Genomic DNA, 24,019 nt, shown 5'->3' on the forward strand with positions numbered 1-24,019 from the left:
ACGTGCTCCTAACAAATGGTTGCCAAAGCAATCAGGAAGGAAGGTGTGGTGGGAGATTGGAGGGAACAAGAGCATGGATGGATTGTATAGTTGTGTATAGGAAGGGAGGTGATGAATGGGAGTATGGAAGAAAGGATGGCTTGGATAAGAAGAAATGGTGATGCAAAAATGAAAGGAAGGAAGGAAAGAAGAATGGATGGATGGAGGAAGAATGGATGGATGTAGAAGATGAAAGCAAAGGGGCATGGTGCATGTAATAAAATTGATATTTTTAGTCATTTTTAACTTGCCCAAACCAACCCAAAGAAGTTTGCAAACAAACAAGGAGACTTCCAAGAATGTCACCAGTGATAAAATGGGAAGGGGATTCCCAGTTTCAGTACCAATTGTGATATCTTGCATGGGGAAAGTCCCGGGTTCAATCTCCCAACATCATCTAGCACAGGGCATTATAATTGTAACAACAGACCACACACTGCTGGGTAAGTCTTAAAATGCTTTGCTTACAAAATGTTCCAAAGGTCAGATTCATGCATTTATCTAAGCAGCAGCAAAAAGAACACAGGCAGAATAGGTAGAAAATACAGAAATATAACTTCAGACACACGCTCTAAGCTTGGAGTTTGCTTAGGCACATCTTCCTCAGTCACTTACATGGTGCAGAGAGGGAGGGAAGAGGAAGAGAAGGTTTTACTTGGAGAAGACCTATCTGAGTCTAGGAGTCTAACCCTGCAATCCAAACCCTTTCGTGCACTAACTGGCACTCATGAATACAGGTAGTTATGTTTTACTGCAGTTTCCCACAAGCAGTTGGAACAATTTGTGGCATCGCAGCATCTCAGCCAATGGTTGACAGAGCCATGTGGCAACTATGTTTTTTATTTTAAAAAATAGCCTTTCGTATATAACATGATTCACAGTGAAGTTGCAGGAACTTCACTAAACGCTAGTGAAATCTATCTCATGCTCTCTTTTGCATCAGAATCTCAGTGGTGCACTGGAGGGTAGTCCATTAGGATAAATGGGGCTCTGTCCTTACTAGGGTGTGGCACTGCCCATTGGCTTCCTCCTCCTTGGTCTGAATATTGCCTTTGTAGCACTCAACAGGTGGGAAGGGGCAGCTGGTTGACTCTCCCAGTCATTGTCTCTGGCTCCGCTTGTTGCTGTGCTCCTTGCCTTCTGCCCTACCAGTTACAGTAGCCCCCCCAGACACTTGAAAGATCTACATTGGCTCCCAGTACGTTTCCGAGCACAGTTCAAAGTGTTGGTGCTGACCTTTAAAACCCTAAATGGCCTTGGTCCAGTATACCTGAAGGAGCGTCTCCACCGCCATTGTTCTGCCCGGACACTGAGGTCCAGCTCCGAGGGCCTTCTGGCGATTCCCTTGTTGCAAGAAGCCAAGTTGCAGGGAACCAGGCAGAGGGCTTTCTTGGTGGTGACGCCCGCCCTGTGGAGCGCCCTCCCATCAGATGTCAAAGAGAAAAACAGCTACCAGATTTTTAGAAGACATCTGAAGGCAGCCCTGTTTAGGGAGGCTTTTGATGTTTAATAGATTATTTTATTTCATTTTTCTGTTGGAAGTCACCCAGAGTGGCTGGGGAAGCCCAGCCAGATGGGCGGGGTATAAATAATAAATTATTATTATTATTAATTACAGTATTACTGCTGCATTGCTGAAATGGATGGCGGAGATCAAAATACTAAACAACTCAAAGGGCAGCCAAGATGGGGAGACTTGCAGAGGCCAGTTTCCCATTAGAACAATGCAGAACCTGAGAATTTTCTGCTGTGCTGTCCCAACCGTCTCCTGGGGTATGACTTAGACATGAAGCGGTCAAGCGCTGCTGTTCTAACCTGATGTTGACACTCAACATTAATCATTGCCAAGAGAGAGGACTTAATGGGGTATTGACCCAGTTAAAAGCCCCAGGTGGATAGCAGCCCTTAACAGCTCGATATTTCGATACTTCTTGGGTGCTGATCAAGAACAATGACCGTTGTCACCCCAATCACCACCGAACCTTCTGTTTCCTCTGCTGATGCAAGACGGGTGTGAATTGTCAAAATGAATGAGTGCATTTCACCCCCCCCCTTAGAATTGTGCTGCACGGATCCAGCATCCTCATCCTCTAGCAAACATTTGATCAAACTTTTTGCTAAGTAGCGAGGGGTCGCTTCTTCTGGAAGCCTCTGCTTTTACCCTTTCAGGAAGAGCAGTCGACTCTCAGCTTCTCACCAAAACTGTTGATGTTACAGGTATCTCCACAGCAGTCACATCCACAACCCCTAATATCTTAGGTGGGCATGCTGAGGAAAGCCAGATACCTATGGGTGTGGTTGCAGAAGTCCCACCAGCCCCAGACTGGCCTGTGGTTCAGTCTGGAGAAAACACAGCCCTCCACTTGAAGGCTAAACTCCAGCACCCATCAACCCTAGTCCAGTGTTTCTCAACCTTTTTTGGGCCACGGCACACTTGTTCCATGAAAAAAATCACGAGGCACACCACCATTAAAAAAGTTAAAAAATTTAACTCTGTGCCGCCCTATATTGACTATAATTATGACTGTAAGAAACACTTGCCAATTGCTGTGTTGGTTGCAATCTCCTGTAATAAGGCTTCACAAGCCGTCCGGCGGGTCAGCGCTGTATATTGGCGGCTGCCAGGCTCGTTTGCACTGAGCTTTGGGAAAGAGGAGGAGAAATATTGCTTTCCGGCGGGTCAGTGCTGGGTATTGGCGGCCGCCAGGCACGTGACAATGCAAATCGCCCTTCTCGTCGCCGCACGTCGCGGCACACCAGCCAGCGTCTCGCGGCACACTGAGAAACGCTGCCCTAGTCAACGTGGCCAGTGGAGATGTGCTCCAACAAGATCCAGAAGGCAGCAGGTTCTCCTGTCCCTGTTGTTAACCCCAACATCTCAAAACTCCTCTCCCCACAGGAACCCACCCAGACCCTGTACAGTGGTGCCTCACTTAACGAACGAAATTTTCGCTTAAAGAAAGGATTTTTCTAGCGGAGTTTTCCTCGCTAGACAAATTCATTTTACGAAAAATATGTCTAGCGAATCGCGGTTTCCCATAGGAATGCATTGAAATTAAATTAATGCGTTCCTATGGGCAAAAAAAAAAAAAATTCAATGCATTCCTATGGGATTCGCTAGACGAATTTTTCGTTATAAGAAAAGACCCGTGGAACGAATTAAATTCGTCTAGCGAGGAACCACTGTAGTTGTCATATGAAGCCAGTCTCCATGTGCCCCCTCCCGAGGGATGCATGGAGGGCAGTGACATGAGAATGAGCCTTCTCAGTGGTGGCATTGAATTCTCTCCCAAGGAAGATGGGTCTGGCTTCATCACTGTTTGTTTTTAGGTGCCAAGCAAAAACCTTCTGATTCACTCAGGTCATTGGACTTAATTTTCTGCTTATCTTTGGGTGGGGTGGAGTTGACTCTACACACACACACACACACACACACACACACACACACACACACACATTTGAGCAACATTTAGTGTTGTTTTTACTCTTGTTTTTGCACTCTTTAATGCTTGTTTTTGTAAGTAGCATTGAGTTCACCTTTGTGGGAAAAGAAAATTTAAGCCTTGGGTCTGTGCCCTTTGACTCTGTTTCAGCTAGTGTGGTGTAGTGGTTGAGTGGTGGACTCGTAATCTGGTGAATTGGGTTCGCATCTCCGCTCCTCCACATGCAGCTGCTGGGTGACCTTGGGCTAGTCACACTTCTCTGAAGTCTCTCAGCCCCACTCACCTCACAGAGTGTCTGTTGTGGGGGAGGAGGAGAAAGGAGATTGTTAGCCGCTTTGAGACTCCTTCGGGTAGTGATAAAGCGGGATATCAAATCCAAACTCCTCCTCTTCTTCTTGGTTTCACAGTGCATTCTTCCAGTTTTGCTTGTTTTTTCGTAATCTGTTATCCAACTCTCTTAAGTGCACCCCATTGGGGCTGTGGCGGACCTACATTTGGGGGGCCATCCTTTCATCACTGCTCCAGGAGAAACACCCCGGGACTCTCCAGACATTCCTGGCCGCCCCATCACAATAAAGGTGCTGGCTGAGTGGTGGAGAGGCCACACTTGGCCTCCTTCGCCCCCTCAAGATTGGGAGGGCTCAGCCCCATCCCCAAAGACTTGGGGGGGGGCTGAAAACACCTCAGCCCTATAGAGTTGGTGCCTATGTTTGGGGGCCCTGAAGCTTGAACTGTCATGGGGGGCCCTTCGCAACCAGCAATGTGGGCTGGGTAACCACTGCTATCTTCTTTAATGGGGTTGTTCCATGGCAGATCATCACAATGTGTGTGTGTGTGTGTGTGTGTGTGTGTGTGTGTGTGTGTGTAACACTACAACATCTCATATTTTGATTAAAATTGCTGTACTGGATTATTTCACATGTCAAAGTCAGTGGTGGGAATAAAAAAATCCCATGCCTTATCGTTTTCAAGTAATTAGGAGGAAGTAGGGAAGTGTTGTCTATCTGCATGATGTACTTTTCAAAGCAATTTTTTTAAGCAACGTGGATTGAAGTTGTTTTCTGGGGCCCCTTCAGGATTAGGAGCCCTGAGTCTTAGGCATGCATCCCCAAACTGCGGCCCTCCAGATGTTTTGGCCTACAACTCCCATGATCCCTAGCTAACAGGACCAGTGGTCAGGGATGATGGGAATTGTAGTCCAAAATATCTGGAGGGCCGAAGTTTGGGGATGCCTGGTCCTAGGCATCATTATTTTTGCAGTAGATCTTATCCTTCATTGGGTTTCTGAAAGACCCCTGTCTCTTGCCCAGAGCATCATCACCTTCCCCTTCGCTGTTATCTCACCAAGACGCACGTGGACCCCTTTAGTGACAAGATGGAAGTGCAACCCGGAGTTTCCTATAACTGCTCGTCTATGTAATCAAAAGTGTTTTGTAGCTGGTTAGGAAAATTAAATGTCAGCTCTGGGATGCATGAAGGTCATCAGATTCCATTACTTAAAGTAATGTACATAGATCTGTTCTGACACATCCATTTGTTAATGAGGGATGCGGCGTTCGATGTGGAAGCCGAGTGTAAACATGTAAGAGTGTGTGAGGGTGAGAGAGAGAGAAAGAAAGAGAAAAGGTGAGGTGGAACTAAAGAGACACTTTGACGTATTGAATCACTTCTTTCTTTTCTCAACTTCTCCTTTTTTGGTTTTAACAGGATTGGCTGACAAAATTCGGCTATCTGCCCCCTCCAGACCCCATTACAGGGAAACTGCAGACACAGGAAGAGCTCACCAAAGCCATTGTGGCCATGCAGCAGTTTGGCGGCCTTGAAACCACTGGGATTCTAGGTGAGTAGAGAACTGGGAGGAGAACATTTGTTGTTTCCAACATAGCTCAATACAGTGGGTGCCATTTTTTATTTTATTTTTAATGCTGGTGGGCCCATTTGTATTTGTGAGTGCCACCCCATCTGGTCATTTCACTTCCTCTTCCTTTGATAAAAACCACCCACCTCCCAAAGAAAGAGAGGGAGAGGGAGAACTCATTGCATTTCCAAGGAATCTAGGCAAAAGTCAGACTGAATAGAATTCATCTTAGCTTGAAAAGCACATAGAGTTGACAGAAGAAAAGAGCATCATTCTTCTCAACTTCCTCCTTCGGTTTTCCAAGCAAGGGGGGGGGGGAAGTGACCATTACACCACCTTATGACTCAAGGGGGCAGTGTGTTAGGGGGTTCAGAGACTTCACAGGCGCCGGAGAAAGACCTCAAGAGTGCCCCAGGCGGCATGGTAGCAGCTTAGTGGTTGACCATGTCCTTTGCATGCAGAATGAGCTTAGCACTCATTTCCACGTTAATTGCAACTGGAGTTTTGCTTCAGGAAGCAAATTACATAGAAATGAGCACTTTGGTTCTGGAAGTGGCTTTTACATCACACAAAAGCAATGTGGAAATCTGTCTGGTAGATTCAGAATTCAGGTGCACATTGGTTTGTCTTTGCCAACCTGATGCCCTCCAGATGTTTTTGAAAGGTGATTACTGGGGCTGTTGGAATCGCAGTCCAAAACATCTGGACGGCACCAGATTGGCAATTGGCTCCTTAGACCATGGGTGGGCAAACTAAGGTCCGCGGGCTGGATCAGGCCCAACTGCCTTCTGGATATGGCCCGCAGACGGTCCGGGAATCGCTGCGTGGATCACCAGTGCATGCGTTCTTTCCCTCTCCGTCCTCCCTCTCCCTCCCTCCTCCTGGCTTCTCTGCGCCCTGCCTAGAGGAGGAAGGAGGCTGGGCATTTTAAGCAGCCCCTCTCTGGAACCCTTTCGTGTGCCACTCATCATCCCTCCACTGCCGCCGCCAGCCCCTGCCGCTCGCAAGACACAGGTAAGCAGCCCCTGGGGCTCATGGTGCTCTTGCATAATTTTTTTCCCCAAAATATAGTCCGGCACCCCACAAGGTATGAGGGACAGTAGACCGGCCCCCTGCTGAAAGAGTTTGCTGGCCCTTGCCTTAGACCATTGCAAAGCAGAGCCGAACGTTGGAAAAGCGAGAGATGCGGCAGCAGAAATCCGCTTGGATACAAACCATGTTTCTTTTATTGCACTTCTCTATCCTGCCTTTCCATCTGAGATGGCATATGCGATTCTCCTGCCTGTCTTCTCTTAATAACGACAACAACCCTGATAGGTAGGTGGAAGGGGGAGACAGTATAGAGAACCTCCCCCTTGCATCAGAAGTAGCTCCTCCCTAAGCAGTGATGGAAGCGAGGGCTCTGAGGAAACCAGTCAGGAAGTGGAGGGAGAGTGCCAGGGCTCTGGCAGCATGGGAGAGCCCTGGCTACACAGGAGGGAGGAGATAGAGGGGGAAAAGGGGAAGAAGGAAAGCATGGAGCATAGACCCTTTCCTCCGGTTCTGGAATTACGCAGGAGAAGAAAGGGGAGGAGGTTTACTGTCCCAAGACTCTTATGTTGGAGGAAGTCACACGGAGGGGCAGTGCCGGATTCTGCATCGGAATGAGCAGACATGTTTTCCACACCTGTTTCACTGTAAATAGAGCGCACCAATAAAATACTGTTTAAAGACAAGCATGTGGAGCGTCGTTACTCTGGAGTAGTCGCAAGAACCCCTGACAGTAGGTTAGGCAGGGGGGGGGATTGGCTCAAAGTCCCCACCCAGGGAGCTTCGTGGCGGAGTGGGGATTTGAACCCTGCTCTCCCAGGCCCCTAGTCCGACACTCTGACCGAAACGCCATGTTGTGAGCAAGATTAACAGTGCGGGCATTCCTTGGCAAACGACACCACGTCCCCTCGGAAGAGGAAAGGCTGTTAGCAGTAACATATGTTCAGAATGACTCAAATGAAATAAAAGTTATGCAAAGGCGGGGGAGGCTGGAGGAGGGTTTGCAAGACGAGTCAGCTTGCCCCCAACCCACCCACCGCAACACAGCCTTCTGTCCAGTAGGGAACCAGAAGCAGTAGCTGATCGGGGAATCTTCACCCTTTCATTCCGCAGCTGCTCTCGTGGCCTCTTGGCAGCTTCCGCTGGGAGAGGAAGGCTGCCTGCGTGCGAGAAGCAGACGGTCTCGCCTGCAATCCCGGGGAAGTAATTACATGGCTCAGGTGTTTTGTCGCCCCGTGCGGCCGACAACCCGAGGCGGGCAATTATTTCGCCAGCCTCTCACGCTTCTGGGGTGGTAGTGGGGGGTTTCCGCAATGTGGTGCGGAGAGCTGCCTGTCTCTTCCTGTCTTCCCAAACCACCTCTGAAACACGTGAGCCGTCCAGACATCTGGCATGCCTTTTCCTCCTCACCCCCCCAAAACCCTCCTGCCCCTGTTTCGCTTTATTTCTTGCCCACCCCTCCCCAGCTTAATTACTTTGCAGATTGCTAACGACTTTATAAAAGTTGACCTTAAGCACAGCTAAAATGAGCTAGGAGAAAGAGAAGCCACAGCTTTGTGACAAAATCTCAAGGGGGGGGGCAGATTGTGCGTTGTTGTTATTACCACATAATAATATTAATGAGTTGAAGCCATCTAAGTTTTACTCAGAGTAGACCCCTTGACTCAAGTTATGCTGTCTTCCTGGAAAGGGGGTTTCATTTCGCTGCCGTGGGAGCCCGGGAAAACCACTGGTTTTCCCCATCTCTACCTGAAAGCATCCTTTTCTAACTGCTAACTTCCTTCGGACTTCATTCCACCAGTATAAACAACCCCTTTCACCATAAGGCCTAAGTACTTCTCTGCAGCTCCTGCAGCTCCTGGATAGCTCCTCTTCTCTCCCCACGATGACCCAAAATCCAGAGGCAGCTAAGCAAATTGAAGGAAATCGCACATCTTTTTTCAGAAGGCTAGTTTTCTCAACACAGGATTTCCACATTGCCCACAGCCCAAAGTGGCTCTCTGTTTCAGGAACAGAGAGGCTTTTTCCTCCCCAAGGGCCGCATTCCCTTCTGGGCAACTTTCTGGGGGGTCGTATGCCACTGGTGGGAGGGGCCAGAAGCAGAAGCGGGTGGGGCAAAAAGGGAGTACATTTCACCACTGTTCTAAGTACTTTCTATGCACACAACCTCACAGACCTTGCTGTCTTCCATCCACGTGAGCAGGAAGCATTCTCAGTTCAAGGACACAGTGCGGCCAGGCAAAAACCCATTTGGGTTGTAAGGGCAGGGCCTGGGGAGAATTCCGAGGGCCGGATAGAGAGGACGTGAGGGCCGCTCGCAGCTCCTGGGCCAGGGGCTCCCCTCCCCCTGGTTTCGGGAAAAGCTTGAAGGAACCTGCTAATTATGATGCCCTCTTTCTTTGCCAAGTGCAGAGAAGCTTTTAGGGCAGCTATGTGTGACTCAGGCTTTGAACAGCAGCCACTGTCTTTTGAACAGCTCTTCAAGCTTCTCCTCCCTTTCTCCCCCTCCCCCTCCCATATCGCCACATCTCCGGGACTCTCCTTCTCAGTTCCTAATTAAATTCATGTAATTATTTCTCCCCCATCTTATCGGATGCAGCAAGGTGCCCGGGAGCGAAAAGAAGGAACAGTTTGCTTTCATTGGTTGGCCCGCGCTTTCGTTGAAATTGGAAGTGCGCACGCCACTTAAATTTAAAGGAGAGCGTGTAATCTTTTCCTCTTAAAGAGCAGCTTGGAAATGGCAGGGTGTGCCTGTTTTTTTGTTTCTGTTTTTCCTTTTGAGGAAACTCGAAGCAATTCCCAGCACGTATCTTGTGTGTGAATCTTCGGGGGTTGCATTGACTTTATGTAAAGAAAAACAGTGGGAATAATAATAATAATTTTATTTATTTATTTATTCCCCAGCCACTGTGGGCGGCCCCCAACAGAATATTAAAAACATGATAAAACATCAAACATTAAAAACTTCCCTAAACAGGGCTGCCTTCAGAGGTCTTCTAAAAGTCAGATAGTTGTTTGTTTCCTTGACATCTGACGGGAGCATAGCTGCCAAGTTATCCCTTTTTTTAAGGGATTTTCCCTTATGCTGAATAGGCTTCCTCGCGAGAAAAGGGAAAACTTGGCAGCTATGGACGGGAGGCATACCTGCCAAGTTGCTGTTCGAGAAATAAGGGACCGGGCCGGAAGTAGCAGACCGGAAGTAGCGCTGCCGCCATTTTGGACCTGGCAGAGCATGCTCAGAAGTGACTTTTGACACTGCTTTGCCCAGTTCCAAAATGGCCGTCGCACCAGAAGTCGCACTGCAGCCATTTTGGAACTGGGCAGAGCAGCATCAAAAGTCGTTTCTGGGCATGCTCCACCCAGTTTCAAAATGGCCACCGCGCCAGAATAAACCGGGGGGGAACCAAAAAATCCATTTGTTCAGCTAGGGACAGCTGGAAAAACGGGGATTTCCCAGGGAATACAGGAGACTTGGCAGCTATGGACGGGAGGGCGTTCCACAGGTCAGGTTCCCTGTAACCTCACTTCTCACAGTAAGGGAACCACCAGAAGGCCCTCAGAGCTGGACCTCAGTATCCAGGCTGAACGATGGGGGTGGAGATTGCTCCTTCAGGTATCACATAAGAAGCGCCTTCAGTATCCTGATCTCACAGTGGCTGATCAGATGTCTATGGAAAACCTGCCCTCCTCGTGGTCCTCACTGACTGGTATTCAGAGGCATAGGAAGGAAAGATCTCCCAGTCCTTAAGAACATGAGACTAGCCCGCTGGTCAGCAAAATGGCCCCTCTAGTCCAGCATCTTGTTCTCGCAGGGGCCAAACAAATGCCTGTGGGACACCTGCAAGCAGGACCCGAGCACAAGAGCCCTCTCTCCTCCTGCGGTTTCCAGCAACTGGCATTTGAAAGTGTCAGGGGGTCTCCTTACAGAGAGCCCCCACCCATCATTTTCACCAGCTCATCACCCAGCTTCAGCATGAGCAGCGAGTCAGAGGAGAGGCATAGCTGCCAAGTACCCCGTTTTCCCCGGGAAACCCCTGTTTTTACTTACCTTTTCCCGGTGGTCCCCCGTATCACTTCATCTCCCATTTTTCTCCGTTATTTTCTCCTGCCGGTGGCATTTTTTTCTGATTTGCCCTTCTATGTGCACCAAAAATGGCTGTCGCCGGCTTCAAAAGTCGCATCTACGCATGTCCGGAAGTGCATAGACGCGACTTCCGGTGTCGGCGGCGGCCATTTTTGGTGCCCATAAATGGGCAGAGCGACACCAGAAGTTGCGTCAACACACTTCCTGACATGCGTAGAAGCGACTTTCGAAGCCAGCGGCGGCCATTTTTTGTGCCCATAGAAGGGCAAAACGACACCGGAAGTTACGTCGACGCAACTTCCGGTGTCACACGGCTGCCGGTCCCAGATTCTGCAGTCCGGGACTTGGAAGGTAAGAGGAGAGGAATGAGGAAGTGAGCAGAGTGGTGAGAGGGCTCTCGTATGTTTCAGAGCCATTGCACCGCTCTGAGGGAGAGCTAGGGGAGGGGGAGCTGAGACAGCCATCGGACACAGGGTGTCTGTTTCTCCCCCGACGCCTGAATTGAGGCGTGCCAGCACCCATAGGGCAAGGGGGCAGTGTTTTAGGGTCCCCAGGCTCTTATGCTGGGCGAAGACCAGGAAGAAGCCATTGTGAGGTTCTGGTACGGACTGAGCAGTCATGTTTCCCGATACTCTTGCCATAGCTGCCAAGTATCCCGTATCCGCCGGGAAAACCCCTTTTTTCTTACCGTTTCCCGGCGGTCTCCCGTTTGGTGGAAAATCCCGGTATTGTCCCTTAAATTGGCTTCTGCCCGGCGGCCATTTTTCTGGTGCCGCTTTGCCCTTCTATGGGCACCAGAAAATGGCTGCGCCGGCGCCGGAAGTCGCTTCCGCGCATGACCGGAAGTTGCGTGACGCGACTTCCGGTGGCGCTTTGCCCTTCTATGGGCATCAGAAAATGGCGGCGGCGCCGGAAGTCGCTTTTACGTCTTTCCGGTCATGCGCGGAAGCGACTTCCAGCGCCGGCGCCGGCATTTTCTGATGCCCATAGAAGGGCGAAGCGCCACCGGAAGTTGCGTCACGCAACTTCCGGTCATGCGCGCGCTGCCGATCCCGGATCTTTACGACCCGGACTTGGCAGCTATGACTCTTGCACTGTAAATAGCATACACAATAAAACCCTGAAAGAAAGGACGGAGTGGAGCATCTTTACTCATGAGTAGCCGCAATCATCTCTGACAGCAAGCATTGCTGCCTCCCAACTGTGGGGAGAGATCCTAACCATCATGGCTAGTAGCTCTGGAAGGCCCTCTCCTCCATGGATGAAGTGCTTTCTTTCACCTGTTCCTGAATCTTTTAACATTCAGCTTCATTGAATGTCCACGAGTTCTAATGTTATGAAGTTGCAGGTTTCTGAGTCATTTTTCAGGCAGTAATTACATCATTTATAAATGCATAATGAGTCGGGTGTCTGTGATGACTGCAGGGGGGGGGACACTTTCTAATGGGCTAATTTAGACCGTTCTTCAAGCCATGGTCTGGGGTATCAGAAATAAATATTGGATATGTTCGCTTTGCTGTTGGAGCAAAGACTGATTGATTCTGCATCAATACGCTGCCTTTCAGTGATAAATCGTACTTAAGGTGGCTTATGAACCATACAAATGAAAAATGATCCTAACAATTACAGCAAACAATGTCATTTAAAAAACTCTATATATCAGCAGACATGTCTAAATATATCATTCTTCATGTGCCTCCTCCATGAGAGGTCCGCAAGATTTTTCTGCAGTGGCTCTCCATTTGTGGAATGCTCTCCCTCGGGAGGCTTGCCTAGCGCCTTCTTTAAAGACCTTTAAGCGCCTGGCAAAAACATTCCTCTTCAACCAAGTTTGGCTGATTAACATCCTATATCCTTTTACTGTAATTGTGTTTGTGGGAGGCGGTAGAGCAGGGAAGGGGGTTATTGTTTTGGTTAGTTTTTGTTCCTTTTCTGTCAGAGATTCTTGCGGCTACTCTTGAGTAACAATGCTCCACACCTACTTGTCGCTAAGGTGTTTTTTATTGTGCATTCTATTTACAGTGCAAAGTCTCTGGAAAACATGTCTGCTTAGTCTGAGTCAAAACCTCGCAATGGCTTCTTTCTGTTTCGCGCCCAACATAACAGCTTGGGAACTCCAAAGCGCCTCCCCCTTGTCCTACGGGGTGCCGTGCGCCTCAGTTCAGGCGTCGGGGGGAAGGGCCGTCCTTCTGACTGCTCTCCCGTCCTTTCCTCCCCAGCTGCCTCCCTCTCTACTCGGTGTTGAGGCTCTTTGACGCTGCTAGAGCCTTGTTCCTCCCTCTCTGCTTCCTGACTCCTGTAATCTGATCCGCTACTGGACTTACTGCTCTGAGAGGAACTCGACCTGATGAGGGGGGGGCTGTTTCCTATAAGCCTTCCCCCTTACATTTTCTATAATGTATTTTGTGTTTCTTTATCTTGTATTTTTATGATGTGCATTTCCCTGAGATCTTCAGGAGAAGGGTGGTATACAGATTTAGTAATGGACACTTGCCATGTCTCTGGCGGCGGGCGGCGTTTTGTTGCCCGGCACGCAGCCCCACCACCCACCTGAAGCCACACCGTGCTGTTGGGCCATTGCTCTGATCCCTGGCTGGAGGCCTATGGGTTCCCGCCGAACCTCCATATTTGAATCAGCCAATCCACAGCAGGCCAGGAGGCAGAGCTAAAGGGGCGGACCGTGGAAGCGCAGGCTTCTCTCTGGTCTGCTCGTTAGATTTAAAAGGAGCCCAGAGCCAACACTGGCAGCGCAGCCAGCTCGGAGCATCACCCACCCAGCCCTCCCTCTAACTGTTTCTTTCTTTGCAAGCTAACCTTCTCCTTTCCAGATCCTTAAATGTTGTTGCAGTTGGATGATGGTTGCTGTCTTTCAGAGCTGGGAAGGAATTTGCCCTGCTCTGCAGGTTTTGCCTTCCCCGAAGCAATTATCACACCTTTGGTTGTTTTAGGCCTTGGACGGAATCCTCTAGTCCGTCAATCGATAGAAGGGGTGGGGTGGTGATGGGGATATTGAGGGGAGTTTCAGACCTCAAGCACACGGTGGTGGGTCATAGAACTCCCCTCAGCAACGTGTAAATGCACATTTTGCAGTATCCCCATATCCCCAACTGACCCTGTCTTGCCTCAGGCCCCCAGCAAGGGGGCTGAGAGGGATACATGCTCAATGCCTTGAAATTAAGAAAGTTGTGGCCATTTTAATCCCAAGTATGTTGTCCTGCATTTTACCTGATGTGTGGTCTGGCTTCTGGGGGACGGGGTGTATCTGCACCACAGGTGCCAAGTTCCGGATTGAAAAATCCGGGATCAGCAGCGCTGCGGCACCGGAAGTCGCTTTTACGCATGTCCGGAAGTGCGTAGAAGCGACTTCCGGTGCCGGCGTGGCACCAGAAGAACATGGCCGCCGGCAGGAGCTCCATAATCTGGGGGGAATACGGGGTATTTTGCCATTCGGGACACCTGCAGGAAACGGTAAGAAAATACGGGGGTTTCCCGGGGAAAACTGGGTACTTGGCAGCTATAATTGTACTTGGGCATGCAAATAATTATTATAATAAACACAGGGTCTGTTTGGTTTTTTCATTTAAAAAAATACACTCCCAAATAAAATAGTCTTAAGAATTCGCTTAACAGGAGGAAAAGAAAAGAGCAGCAGATGAATGCCCAACACAAGTTATGGATTTACTCAGGGGATTTTTTTGCATACTTCTGAATAGCGCTGTATTTCTGCATATTATATTTATTACACTCCTCCAGGCTGCTTTAGGAGACGACATCTTATTATCAACCAGAGCAAACAGTTCAGAAATACCCTTGTTGAATCTACAGTAGGGTATATGCAAATTCAGACACGTGTTTTCTTTGTTGGGGAAAATTGTGGCTCTGCGACAGAACCATCTGCTCAGTCCCCAGCATCTCCAGGTCAGGCTGTGAAAGAATCCTGTCTGAAATCCTGGAGAGAAATGCTGCCAACCAGTGCAGGCAATACTGAGCTACATGAATCAGTGGATATTTATCACGTTCCTATATTAGTTGCTTTGTATAGTGCATGGGGAGGATATGTTTCATATCTGAGGTGGCTGTTGTGAAAATGCACTGTTGCTGTTGCTGTTTCAAGGCAGAAACTCTCCCCATCCTCCCGGCCTGAGCGACTTTTCTCTTTTGAAATATAGATGAAGCCACACTGAAATTGATGAAGACACCTCGGTGCTCTCTCCCTGATCTCGCTGAATCGGAGGCAAGGAGGAAGAGGCAGGCTCAGTCAGCAACCAAGTGGAACAAAAGGAACTTATCTTGGAGGTTGGCTGTTAAATCTTTTGCACTTGCACTGCCGGTGGGGAGAACTTCCTCAAGGGCTGATTCAGCCATCTGTGATTATTTGCGTGCTTGAATGGGGCCGCTGCTGATCTAAGGGCACTTCAAGGTAGCCTGTTTGTGGAATGTTTATCCCTGTTCATTTGCTGCCCAAAAAAAGTCTGCAGGGAGGTTCAGTATTTGCTGAGCATGCATTCCGATTTGTTTCAGGGGACGTTAGATGGTGGCCAACTTTGCAGTTACACATTTAAAGCAGTATCATACCAATTTAAACCATTGTGGCTTTCCCCGAAGAATTCTGGGGACTGTGCTTTGCTAAGGATGCTGCGAGTTGTTGTTTTTGTTTAGTTGTATCCGACTCTTCATGACCCCTTGGACCATAGCACGCCAGGCACTCCTGTCTTTCACTGCCTCCCGCAGTTTGGTCAGACTCATGTTCGTAGGTTCGAGAACACTGTCCAACCATCTCGTCCTCTGTCGTCCCCTTCTCCTTGTGCCCTCCATCTTTCCCAACATCAGGGTCTTTTCCAAGGATTCTTCTCTTCTCATGAGGTAGCCAAAGTACTGGAGCCTCAGCTTCAGGATCTGTCCTTCCAGTGAGCATTCAGGGCTGATTTCCTTAAGAATGGATAGGTTTGATCTTTTTGCAGTCCACGGGACTCTCAAGAGTCTCCTCCAGCACCATATATCAAAAGCATCCATTCTTCGGCGATCAGCCTTCTTTATGGTCCAGCTCTCACTTCCATACATCACTACTGGAAAAGTCATAGCTTTAACGATACGGACCTTTGTCGGCAAGGTGATGTCTCTGCTTTTTAAGATGCTGTCTAGGTTGGTCATCACTTTTCTCCCAAGAAGCAGGTGTCTTTTAATTTTGTGACTGCTGTCACCATCTGCAGTGATCAAGGAGCCCAAGAAAGTAAAATCTCTCACTGCTTCCCTTTCTTCCCCTTCTATTTGCAAAGGAGCTGCGAGTTGTTAGGAGACCCTTATTCCCCTCACAGAGCTACAATTCCCAGAGTTCCTTGGGAAGAGCAATTGATAGGTAAACCACTGTAGAAATTGTAGCTGTGTGAGGGGAATCTGGGTCTCTTAACAACTCCCTTAGCAAAGTACAGTTCTCAGAATTCTTTAGGGAAGCCACAATTGTTTGAAGAAGTTGTATAATATTGCTTCTAGGAAGCCCACAAGCCAGACATGCGCACAGTGGCACCCTCCCCACCGGGGTTCCCAAGCAGTTGGTGGCGGCCATCGTGACAGCTTTATCTTGCAGGAGCACTTGGCTACTTTCAGGAGAGATATTCGGCTTAATGGTCCTCCTATACTGGGAAAGAACATCGTTACCAGAGTCCTCAACAGGTTGAACCGAGATCAAGTGGAAAGTAGATAAATGTGGGGTTTGTGTTTGATTTATTCTGTTGTTTGGATTTTTAACAACCGCAGTAGTTAGCTGTGCTGTCCCCAGGGGAAAAGGCAGTCTGGAACTCCCAAGCACTGCAGCTCACATTCTTTAGTTCTGGGGCCTCCATGTGGCAAGAGCGCCCCCTGCTGCCACTTGCAAAAATCAGGTGTTGGTGAACACAAGGTCCGACAGGAGTGAATCAGAAATCGTAAAGGGATTCCCAGCTTGTACTAAAATATAAACAGGCCTCCATGAATATTCCTTTATGTTGTCCAGTGGTATATTCCTGAGTCTTCTGTTCTTCTTTGCGCTCAACAACATGGGGCCAGTTTACTGGAAGGATTGCCTCCCCCCCCCCCTCCCCATCTGCCCATTCAGGCACTTAAAACTGTGGAACTGGAACTTTTAAAACAAGTACCAAATAATATTTATTCTGCACTTTTAAGGGACCAGTCTTTTAGTGTGGCAGCTCCTTCTTCACCCATTGACTTTAGGCAGGTGTCTTCCCTGTATTTTTTTCAGTGCCTCCTCAAAACCTTTCTGTTCAGGCAGGCAATGTAAAGTTGGTGTGTATTTTTCACATTTTTATTTTTTAAAGGGCTGTATAAAATCAGTAACCAAAATATGAAAGTATAATGGTTAAACATGAACAGAATATATTGGATATCCAGTAAAGTCGTACCTTGGTTCTCAAACAGAATCCGTTCCAGAAGTCCATTTGACTTCCGAAAATGTTTGAAAACCAAGGCATGGCTTCCGATTGGCTGCAGGAACTTCCTGCACTCAATTGGAAGCCACGTCAGACATTTGACTTCCAAAAAACGTTTGCAAACCAGAACAACTCACTTCCAGGTTTGCGGCATTCGGGAGCCAAAACATTTGAGTCACAAGGCGTTCAAGAACCAAGATACAACTTTATATAAAGTTGATGCATATTTTAATGTATAATTTTAGTTTAGATTAGAATGTATTCTTTAAACCGTTGATTTTACTCATTTTGCAGAGAGCTACAGGTTCACAGAGAGAGCTACATTTCTACAGAGCTACAATTCCCAGTGTGGTTTAACAGCCAAGGAACTCTGGGAATTGTCCCCGTGTGAGAGGAATGTTGTTGTTTAGTCCTGTCCGACTCTTCGTGACCCCATGGACCAGAGCACGCCAGGCACTCCTGTCTTCCACTGCCTCCCGCAGTTTGGTCAAACTCATGTTCGTAGCTTCAAGAACACTGTCCAACCATCTCGTCCTCTGTCGTCCCCTTCTCCTTGTGCCCTCCATCTTTCCCAACATCAGGGTCTTTCCCAGGGAGTCTTCTCTTCTCATGAGGTGGCCAAAGTATTGGAACCTCAGCTTCACAATCTGTCCTTCCAGTGAGCACTCAGGGCTGATTTCCTTCAGAATGGATAGGTTTGATCTTCTTGCACTCCATGGGACTCTCAAGAGTCTCCTCCAGCACCATAATTCAAAAGCATCAATTCTTCGGCGATCAGCCTTCTTTGTGGTCCAGCTGTGGGTTTCCTAATTACTCTCAGCACCCTGAACAAACTACACTTCCCATAATTCTTTGGGGAAAGCCATGGCTGTTTAAAGTGGTATCATTGTTCTGTTCATGTATGGCAGGCACCCCCAAACTCAGCCCTCTGGAGTTTGTGGTGTCTCTAGTTACAAACTTTATTCGTTCCAGAGGTCCATTCTTAACCTGAAACTGTTCTTAACTAGAGGCGTGCTTTCGCCAATGGGGCCTCTTGCTGCCGCTGCGCTGCCGGCACACGATTTCCGTTCTTTTCCTAGGGCAAAGTTCTTAACTCGAGGTAACTCTTCCAGGTTAGTAGAGTTTGTAACCTGAGGCGTTTGTAACTCGATGTACCACTGTACAACTCCCATCATCCCTAGCTAACAGGACCAGTGGTCAGGGATGATGGGAATTGTAGTCCCAAAACATCTGGAGGGCTGAGTTTGGGGGTGCCTGGTGTATGGTGTGGATATCACCAATGTACAGACAATGTCCAGTATAAATCTGCTACTATTGCACTGCGTCAATGCCATGTTGCGGAACACACCTGTGGAAAATAAAAAATCAGTCTGGAGAAGCTCAGACTTTCCACCACCTGAAAAGTCACCTTTGCAAAGGTCCTGGGGAGGAAGCTGAGCCCCAGAACACCATCACTTTGATCTAGCCGCTCGCTGTAAGCAGCATTTTAACAAAGCATCCCCCCAAAGAGGTGTGGGGTGGTTGACTTCCTAGGAGCAGGGCTTAGAAAAGGGAGATGGTCCCTGGTCAGCGGGGAAGTCAGTATGCTGGAGCCAGAGAGGGCAGGAGAGAAGATTTCTCTCCTTTCTCATGAAATTGCTCAGACATAACCCCACCTGTCATATTCCTTTGCTCAGAGAAGCGAGCAGGGACTCGGTGATACCCAGACTGGCAGGCTGACTCAGCAATTGTAGGAGCAAGTGGGACTCCAGGCCTGGGAGCTGACTCAGCGTCCCCACACAGGGATTCAACCCGGCTGCTGTCAATCTAAATGAAAGGAAGAGCTCGTTGTTTCTTCAAGTCATTGACTCTGCGTGGTCTTTTGAAGCCAAAACAATCCCCAAAGACGGCTTGGCTCTCAGCCGGCTTTCAAATGCCAGTTAGGCTTACAGCAAAGAGCGGGTGGAGGGTTGCTGAGTCACAATAAGGAGCATCAATGCTCACCCCCCCTCCCCCTCATGACAGCTTGCATTAAAAGCCAGCGGTGTTACTAAGCAGGGGGGCGGGGAGAATATTAATATTAATTGCTTTCTGTTGTGTTAACTGTGGAACAAATTGCAGAGAGAGAGAGAGAGAGAGAGAGAGAGAGAGAGAGAGAGAGAGAGAGAGAGAGAGAGGAGGGAGCTGTGGTTCAATTGCCGCTTCCTGCTGCATGTGCAGGTACTACAAAATGCAGTTGTGCTTGGCAAGCCCCTTGGGACTTGTAGGGCGGTAGGCAAAGAGAAGAAGTGGAGCCAGGCAGAGCCAGAACCAATGGCTGGCATGTTGGCAAAGTTACTTAAATAATGCAGACCAGAGAGTCCAGAGAGAAAAGAAATCTTGGTAACATTTTACTGAGGAAACTGAACAAAAACAGTGTATGATTTAAGGAGAACAGCAAAAGTCGGGCCTTAAACGTAGAGGGAGACATTCAACGAAACATACAGGTGAAAACTTCTCAGAACTACACAGCCAATCAGAGAGCATGTGCTACCTCAGCAAAGATCATGCTGGTTGCTAAGCAACACCTCTACCAATCCTCTTCTTGGCTTGGTGACTTTAACAGAATTAACCCTTAAGCTGCCATATGTCTGGGTTTTCCCGGACACGACCAGGAATTGCACTGTCAAAATGGCGTCCATGCGGATTTTTAAAGAAAAATGTTGGGGGGAAAAGACTTATTTTTGGGGGGAGGGGAGATATTCCCAAAACAACTCCCCCCCCAAAAAAAAGCAAGTGGGGGCTTGCTGAGGGAAAGTGAGCAGACAAGAGTGAGCTAAAGTTGCTGATAAGGTACAAAGTAGGTAAAGGACCCCTGGACGGTTAAGTCCAGTCAAAGGCAACTATGGGGTTGCAGCGCTCCTCTTGCTTCAGGCTGAGGGAGCCAGCGTTTGTCTGCCTTTCCAGGGCATGTGGCCAGCATGACTAAACCGCTTCTGGCGCAACGGAACACCGTGACAGAAACCAAAGCACATGGAAACGGCATTTACTTTCCTGCTGTAGCGGTACCTATTAATCTACTTTTTGGCGTGCTTTCGAGCTGCTAGGTTGGCAGGAGCTGGGACAGAGCAACGGGAGCTCACCTCGTCACAGGGATTCAAACTGCCAACCTTCTGATCGGCAAGCCCAAGAGGCTTAGTGGTTTAGACCACAGCGCCAGCTGCGTCCCCAGAAGTTGCTGGGCTAGTGCCCCAAAAGGATATACCAACCGTGCCCTCTGAACCCAATTGTAATCAAACGGTGCCGTGGTTAGTGTTGGAGTTTGACCTGGGAGAACGGAGTTCAGATTCTCAGCCATGAAGCTCCCTGGGTGATCCCAAGGTCACCGGTCTCAGCCTAACCTTCTTCTTCTTCTCTCTGCTTGCCATGGAGAAACTGCAAGCGAACAGACAGCAACAAGGCAGGGGGCTCAAGGCACTGGTGGTGTGCCCCCTACTGGGGCCCAAGAGCGCCAACCCCTGATGCTGGATCCAAGACTGGTTTGCCTCCAGGAGAAGACTTGAACCACTAAGATCCCCATGCTTCCATCTAAACAGTGTTGAGCCCAGAAGTAGAAAACCTCACACCAACCTTTTTTCCAGCTCTCAAGCCAACTCATATGTTGTTGTTTTTTAAATTAATTTTTATTGGATTTTATCAAGAAATACAGGGGGGGGGAGGATACAAAACCAGTTTAACCACTCTTCTTCCCCCAAATTCTTCACATTTCAAAAACTATTAAAAATAAGAAAAACAGAAAAATAAAAAACAACAATAAAAATAAAAATACAATAACTCCATTCTATAACTTCTAAACTAGACCTTTCGGACTTCCCCATTTCCCCTTCTTGAGTTCTAATTATTATAATAGTTCTCGCAGTTTCCAGATCTAAAATCACATTCTTTTTTCTAGATTTTAACTTCTTTATTACTAATAACCATTCTTTTTATGCTTTAGCTTCTTTGTTACTAACAACCTTTCTCCCTTCAAAATTGTTGTTATTTAACTACTACTCTCTATCCCTTACCCAAAAATATTTAAACTTAATGTCCAAATCTTTTGCCCATTTATTCCCACCCTCACAACACAGTCCCACCCACCCCTTTCCCTGAAGTCGGTGTCTCCAGATGCGTCAGCCAGATCCTTAGTACATTCCTTAATACATTCCGAGGTCAGACCATATTATATCAAACAATACCAGATAATCCGAAACTCCCTCAACCCACCCCTAATCTGTCCCAATCCAACTTTTGCCGAACTCTTGCCTCCCTCTTCTGTAATCCCAACACTTTATATCCTTTCTCATTGTCATTCTCTTTCTGCACCCCACCTGTGCAGAACTCATATGTTACCACATTATTTCTGAGATACGGACATGAAGAAGCAGCACCCACACCAGCTGGGTAACATATGAATCAGATCTCCGGATGTCAGAGATTTCTAACAAAAATTGGAATGTGGGAGCAGGAATTGCTTATTCATCCCACAAACCAGAATGGGAATCGATCCAGTGAATACGTTCCTTGCTGTTGCTTTCGGTCCATAATTGGCTTTGTTTTCCTCCTGCTTGCCTTGCGTTTCCTTCGCGCTGAAATGAACGGCGTGGAACAATTTAATGGCAACGTGTTTTACGTCATGTACTTAACTGGGTTACAGAAATTACGCAAGTTGCGTCGTTTCTCTCAAGTGAGGCGAATGGCGTACGGTACTTTTTGGCAGGGGGTGAACTGCAGTGGAATGGAAACGGTGGCAAGTCATAGCTGTCAACTTCCGGATTGGAAAATAAGGGATCAGCAGCCTCACCCAGTGGCACGGCACCAGAAATCATTTCTGCGGATGTCCAGAGATGTGCAGAAGCGACTTCCGGTGTCAGGCTGCCTGTGTCCGAATGTCTGGGCACCGGAAATCGCTTCTATGCATGCCCGGGCATTTTCGGGCAGCACTCAGCAATTTCCGGCAGCACTCGGCAAGTGAGCAAGCAGACAGCCACCGGGCGAGGCATTTTACCGGGCGGCAGCTGGCTGCTCGTTCACTAGGGGGGTGCCGAGTGGAGCCTCTCTGGCAGCAGGGAGGGAGAAGAGCTGCTTCCTTTGAAATCCGGGGAAATTACGGGATATCTAACGATCTGGGATAGCAGCGGGAAACGGATTGAAATAAGGGAGTTTTCCGCCAAAAACGGGAGAGTTGACAGCTATGTGCCACGTGTGAAAAATAAAAGGCAGAAAATGGAAAGTGGTGTCTTCTTGTATCTATAATCAGATCTGAGCTTTTTAAGTTGCTCTGGACATCTGTTCATTTTTTTTGTTTGTTAAATCTCTGCAGTAGCGGAATGTCCTGAAGGACATACTAAAGAGCTAAGCCAGGTGTGGCCAGGTAGCAACAAAAAAGCAGAGCGCATGCCTGCCACTTCACAATTGCATTCCTGCTCAACTCTGTGCCCTCCACAGAGCCTGTTTGTGCCACATCCATGGCAACCCCCCCCCCAAAGCATGCCTCATGTCCCAGGGCCTAGTTCTGCTCAGGAAGCTGCCATTTTAAGAAAAAGGAAGGTCAACACGCCACTGCCAAGTGAGCTGTGGATGCTTGTCTGCTTTGTGTGACAACAAGGCCAGGGAGAAGGGCAGGCAGAAGGGGGATTTGCGGAGGCAGAAATCAAGGGCGCCGAGCTGTTAAAAACTGTTTGTTGGCGCAGAACTCAGGGGCTTGGAAGCCTATCCCACTGGATCCTGAGGGTGTCAAAAGGCCTGCTCAGATCTTCCAGAACGGTGTGGGAAGCATCAAGCCCTAGGGCTAAATGTGGCCCTCTGGTTCTCTCTCTGTGGCCCTGGGGACTCTTCCCCAGACCACACCCCTCACCAGCCCTGCCTTGCACTCGCCCGAGTTTCTTTTGCCTGGCTGGAATGTGTCCTTGAATTCAGATTGTGCCTTTTGCTTGCCTGTGTTATAAGAAAAAACTGCTCCCTTTCCCTTATGGGGTATTCCAGAGCCCGTATAGAGTCGTTAAGTGGGTTCCCTATCAGTAGGAGAAAATAACAGAGGGCAACCAGAGTATATTGAGAAGCAAAGCGGCTAGTAAGACTGATCTTTATTCAAGGAACTGTTGCAACAGGGTCCCCACTCACCACACACAGGAGGGAGGAGAACCCTGAACAATGGTGCGCAAGCCCTCATATAGACTTTTGAAATTGCCCACCCTGTAGCCCAAGACACACACACACACACACACCGAAAAAAATCATACATACATCACAGAAGGAGACATCTACAGCAGAAATTCTGTCTGTCAGGATACCTGATAATGGTCACTGATTGCATTACCTGGGCAGCCTGGCCATTCTTTTGTGGTGGTTAATACTTTAGTTCCTGAATCCATGTCACAAGCTCACCCTATTCATACACAAATACACCCTTAAGACAGGATATGCAAGCAAAAAGACAATGGGAAGGCTTTCCCCATTTGCCTCCCTTCCTGCAGAGGAATATTTGAGGTCATTGAGAGAGTCAAAATGGCTCCAGGATTGCTCTCCCATACTATTTCAGACACATGGTTCATAAATTTTGATATGTGTGCATTTATGAATATTGATTGCGTGTCAAGGTACCAATAACTCACCCATCACTCAGAATTTAAGTTTAAGGTTTTTGGCATTAATTTGGCCACAACTTTATTTAAATACAACTAAAGTGAGTGGTAAACAATAGAATGGGGAAAACCAGAGATCTGTTCAAGAAAATTGGAGATATGAAAGGAACATTTCGTACAAAGATTACCATAATAAAGGACAAAAGTGGTAAGGACCTAACAGAAGCAGAAGACATCAAGAAGAGGTGGCAAGAATACACAGAGGAATTATACCAGAAAGATATGGAGGTCTCGTACACCTCAGGTAGTGTGGTTGCTGACCTTGAGCCAGACATCTTGGAGAGTGAAGTCAAATGGGCCTTGCTAATAACAAGGCCAGTGGAAGTGATGATATTCCAGCTGAACTATTTAAAATTTTAAAAGATGATGCTGTTAAGGTGCTACACCCAATATGCCAGCAAGTATGGAAAACTCAGCAATGGCCAGAGGATTGGAGATCAGTCTACATCCCAATTCCAAAGAAGGGCAGTGCCAAAGAATGCTCCAACTACCGCACAATTGCG

General features: G+C 48.1%; 1 protein-coding gene across 2 annotated transcripts in view; it reads left to right on the forward strand.

Moving 5' to 3' along the window:
• The window catches only part of MMP17 (matrix metallopeptidase 17), a 151,524-nt gene that overhangs the window by 100,107 nt on the left and 27,398 nt on the right, over positions 1–24,019 (forward strand). For both annotated transcript variants that reach the window (XM_035099020.3, XM_088659755.1), the window contains exons 2-3: positions 5,190–5,322; positions 14,623–14,749. In XM_035099020.3, coding sequence (XP_034954911.2) covers positions 5,190–5,322; positions 14,623–14,749 — 260 coding nt within the window. The remainder of the gene's footprint in view (positions 1–5,189; positions 5,323–14,622; positions 14,750–24,019) is intronic.

Source organism: Zootoca vivipara, chromosome 16 (genome assembly GCF_965207765.1).
Source record: "Zootoca vivipara chromosome 16, rZooViv2.hap1.1, whole genome shotgun sequence".
Lineage (NCBI taxonomy): Eukaryota > Metazoa > Chordata > Lepidosauria > Squamata > Lacertidae > Zootoca > Zootoca vivipara.